The sequence below is a fragment of the Monoraphidium neglectum genome (genome assembly GCF_000611645.1).
Source record: "Monoraphidium neglectum strain SAG 48.87 unplaced genomic scaffold scaffold01079, whole genome shotgun sequence".
NCBI lineage: Eukaryota > Viridiplantae > Chlorophyta > Chlorophyceae > Sphaeropleales > Selenastraceae > Monoraphidium > Monoraphidium neglectum.
Window position 1 is genome coordinate 14317 of NW_014012549.1, and position 3441 is coordinate 17757.

At 61.0% G+C, this 3441-nt stretch overlaps 1 protein-coding gene across 1 annotated transcript in view; it reads right to left on the reverse strand.

The window, feature by feature from the left end:
- The window catches only part of MNEG_6574 (Syntaxin-72), a gene marked incomplete at both ends in the record, with an annotated part of 3168 nt that extends 943 nt beyond the window's left edge, over positions 1 to 2225 (reverse strand). The window contains 6 exons of the mRNA XM_014044953.1: positions 475 to 567; positions 742 to 858; positions 1084 to 1158; positions 1343 to 1448; positions 1680 to 1744; positions 2139 to 2225. Coding sequence (XP_013900407.1) covers positions 475 to 567; positions 742 to 858; positions 1084 to 1158; positions 1343 to 1448; positions 1680 to 1744; positions 2139 to 2225 — 543 coding nt within the window. The remainder of the gene's footprint in view (positions 1 to 474; positions 568 to 741; positions 859 to 1083; positions 1159 to 1342; positions 1449 to 1679; positions 1745 to 2138) is intronic.
- Between the last annotated feature and the right edge of the window lie 1216 nt (positions 2226 to 3441).

Sequence of the window (3441 nt, forward strand, 5' to 3'; positions counted from 1 at the left end):
GGGGGGGGGGGGCGCGACACGGGGCTTTCGCGTATGCTTGTCACCGGGGACCGGACAGGGCAAGTGTGATGTGCTATGTGAACATTGAAGGGGAGGCTTGTGAATTTGGGGGAAGAAGTGAACTGCCTGACGAACACGCCATTCCCGTGTGTTCTGCTAGATGCTCTGAGGAGGCAGGAGTGTCCTAGCGCAGCGGCGCGCCAGCATGTGGTGGCCCGCCCCACCCGTGCGTCTCTCAAGCGCCAGCTGCCTGATGTGCAGGATTTCCAGGGGCCTGCCGCGCACACCCGCCCTATTGGAACCAAAAGGACCTAAAGGCCCTCGCCGGCGGGCATGCTGCAGGCATCGGCTCTCCGCGCAGCTGAGCTGGCTCACCCGGGTAATCCCCGAAGCGCCGTGCTCAAGCATCAATCAGAGTGCAACACGGCAGGCGTCTCAGCCCAACAGACACATCCGTGCCTCGCGGCTGCGCACCTGCATGCCACACGCCATTTCTGCCAGGTTGCCCACGCCCCGCTCCACACGGTCCAGCTGGGCGTCCTGCTTGCGCTTAGACGCCTGCCACTCCTGCAGGCGGTGCCGAGGGTTGAGGTGAATGGTGGTTTGAGGACGGAGGGGTGCAAGCCCCCTGGCAGAGCTGGTGGCCGCCTCGCTGACCAGCATGTAATCACCACCACGCAACACACGCTTGTGAAGGCAGCTGCCAGCAGCCTGGGTGCAGGTTGCTGTGGGAAGCCGCACCTGTTCAAACTGGCTCGTCTCCGCGGTTGACTGATAATAGGCGGGCGTCGCTTGGATGCCTGTAGAACCTTGCAAGGAGAGGCTGATGGGCTCGGCCCCCTTGCCGCCCAGGCCCAGCTGCGGGATGCGTGATGGGTGCAGAGTGGTCGGGGCTGCTGACCGTTAGGGGACTGCGGTGCTGGGGAGCCGTCAAGGTGGGATCCAGAGACAAAATCAGGTGGGTCCTGCCTGGGCTGCGTAGCTGGCGTGAGCACCAAAGCAAGGATCAGCATCTGGGCAAACGTGCACGACCAACAACGCACATTCCAGGAGACCACGCCCTGACGTCATCTCGACCCCCACCTTGGCGTGGATAGGCCGCCTGGCGCCGCCCATGCCGTCCGGAATCGAGTAGATCTTGTCGATCAGGGCGGCTACCTGCATGCAGGGCGGCCGATAGCTCGCTGGGTTGCTGGAGTGCCCGTTTATTTGGTGATGACACGAGGAGAGTTAAGAACACAGTGCATGCTGCTCAGGCTGCAATCGCTCACCCAAGCATCCAGCATCCCACACGACCCCTTTGGCCCCCAGCGCCCCCCCCCTGCACCCCGCCGGCACCCACCCGCCGCTGGCGCTCCTCGATGAGGACCTTGGTAACGCCGCGGCCTTTCTTGACCTTCTTCTGCAGGCCCGCGATGCCCTCGGACAGCAACCACTGCTTGGACTTCCTGCGCACACACATATTGGTACACAGACAGCAGCGCAGTCTTATGTGTCAATACACCATCAACGTCCTAATCACTTGCCGTGTTTGCTGGTACAGATGGTACAACAGCTGTTGCCATGCATGTGCCAGGCAGAGTTTCGAGTGCAGCAACAAATGAGCGGGGTGGTGGAGGGGGGCTGTTGGCAGTGGTGGCGACCCGTGGCGCGTGCACCGGCGGCCCGGGCAGGCGCACCGAATCTCTGCGTTGCGCGTCGCCACAACCGCGCGGTTGCCCTCCTTTGAGTTCTCCTCCGCTTGCTGCAACACCAAGGGGCAGAGGCACGCGTGATTGCTTGTGTACAATATTTCCAAGCACGCTGCAGGCAGCCTGATAAGCACTAGCTGCTTTGATTCTGTGGTCAAAAGCCCGGGCATGCCCGTGCTGACCTGTGCGGCTCCTGAGGACAGTGGATCCCAAAAGCCATCGGGGCTCAAGCCACAATTGTAGCACAACCTCACAACACTCCACAAAAGCAGCCCCTCACACGGCACCGAATCAAAACGGAATGCGCGATGTAACATCACATCGCCCCGCACCCCAATCTGCTGCCCTTGTTAGCACCTTGTCAACCCAAGTCATTGGCAAAACACACACCTCCTCAACCCCACCGCGTCACCGCCCCGGGACCACCCATTACAACCCGCCCCCCACCTGCAGCAGCTCGTCAGCCCGGGCGTCCAGCAGGTCGAACTCGTCGTTGAACGGGTCCTCACCCTTGGTCTCACGCCGCTTGTCCATCGGCTTGTCGTACTGGGCATACCTTCCCGTCCGAGGGTTGACAGCAGTGTGGGGGGCGCGTTAGTAAGAGGCTTTATCAAGTTGGCTGGAGGGCCGTGCTGCAGCGCGGCGCTGCGGTGAGAGCGCCCCAAGGGGAGCGGGCCCGGGGCGACGGCAGACGCTGGGGTGCGATGCGGGCCCATTGTGACGGCCCCTGGGCTCGCAGTGGGGTTGGCGGCGACGACAGCGCGGGGCTATTGGAAGGCAAAGTCATGGCAGCTGCATTCAAACAGACACGGCCTACATGGAGTACAGCAGGTGCAGCACACTGCAGTGACCCCTCTTGCAGCCTCAGGTCTGGCCTGCATGGGCCTCACTTTTTTAAGATCAAGTCTGTGCGTTGCTGCAGGTCGTACAGGCTCATCCTGAGCACAGCCGGCGGGTGGCCTGTCCTGTGGGCGCGCACTCTGCTGATGGCCCAGATTTCTGAGCTGCTCGTCCGACCGACGAGTCGTGCTGCGCTTCACTACGCGCTCGCAGTGTGTGCATGCGGCGCGGCAACGTGCGGCACTCAGTGCGAGCTACACTCTCATTTCAGGTGCGTGCGGATATGATTCTCGATCTTCCTAGTTATTTGTGTTGCACGCTGTGAGGCTTCGCGGCCAGATCGCTGACTTTGCGAGGGCGGGCAGCAATATCGCAGCGATAAAAGTCCAGAGGGATGTAGATCTTTATAATTACCAGGGATGCAAAGCGATGCCCGTTTGTACCTGGTCTGCCGGTACAGGGTCTGTCAACTAGTCAACGAGTCAACCATGCCGACGACATGATGCACGCGCTTGTGCAAGTGGTGGCGTACCAATGTCATGGCAGCTCCATGGTGCCCGCGGCACGTGGCATCGATCAAAGGTTGCGGATCATCAGCGTATCCTGTCACCCACTGTGGTTGTACGACGCTTGAAGGCATTACTCTTGTGAGGTTGTGGTGTGTGCGTTGCGTCCAAAGCGCAGGTGGCCTTTGCAATTACGACTCAATGGGCGGGCGGCAACCCATTATACAGCAAGTTGTTTGCAAGTACTGTGACCCAACTTGATTGCTGAGAGGGTCCAGGGGAAAGATGTGCGACCCCAACCGTCCAAACGTGTGTGTGTGTGGGTGTCTCTGTGTGTGTATGTCTGAATCAGCGCGAGGAATGCACGTGTGCGGCTGTGCACACGCCAGTTGCCGCCGTGGATG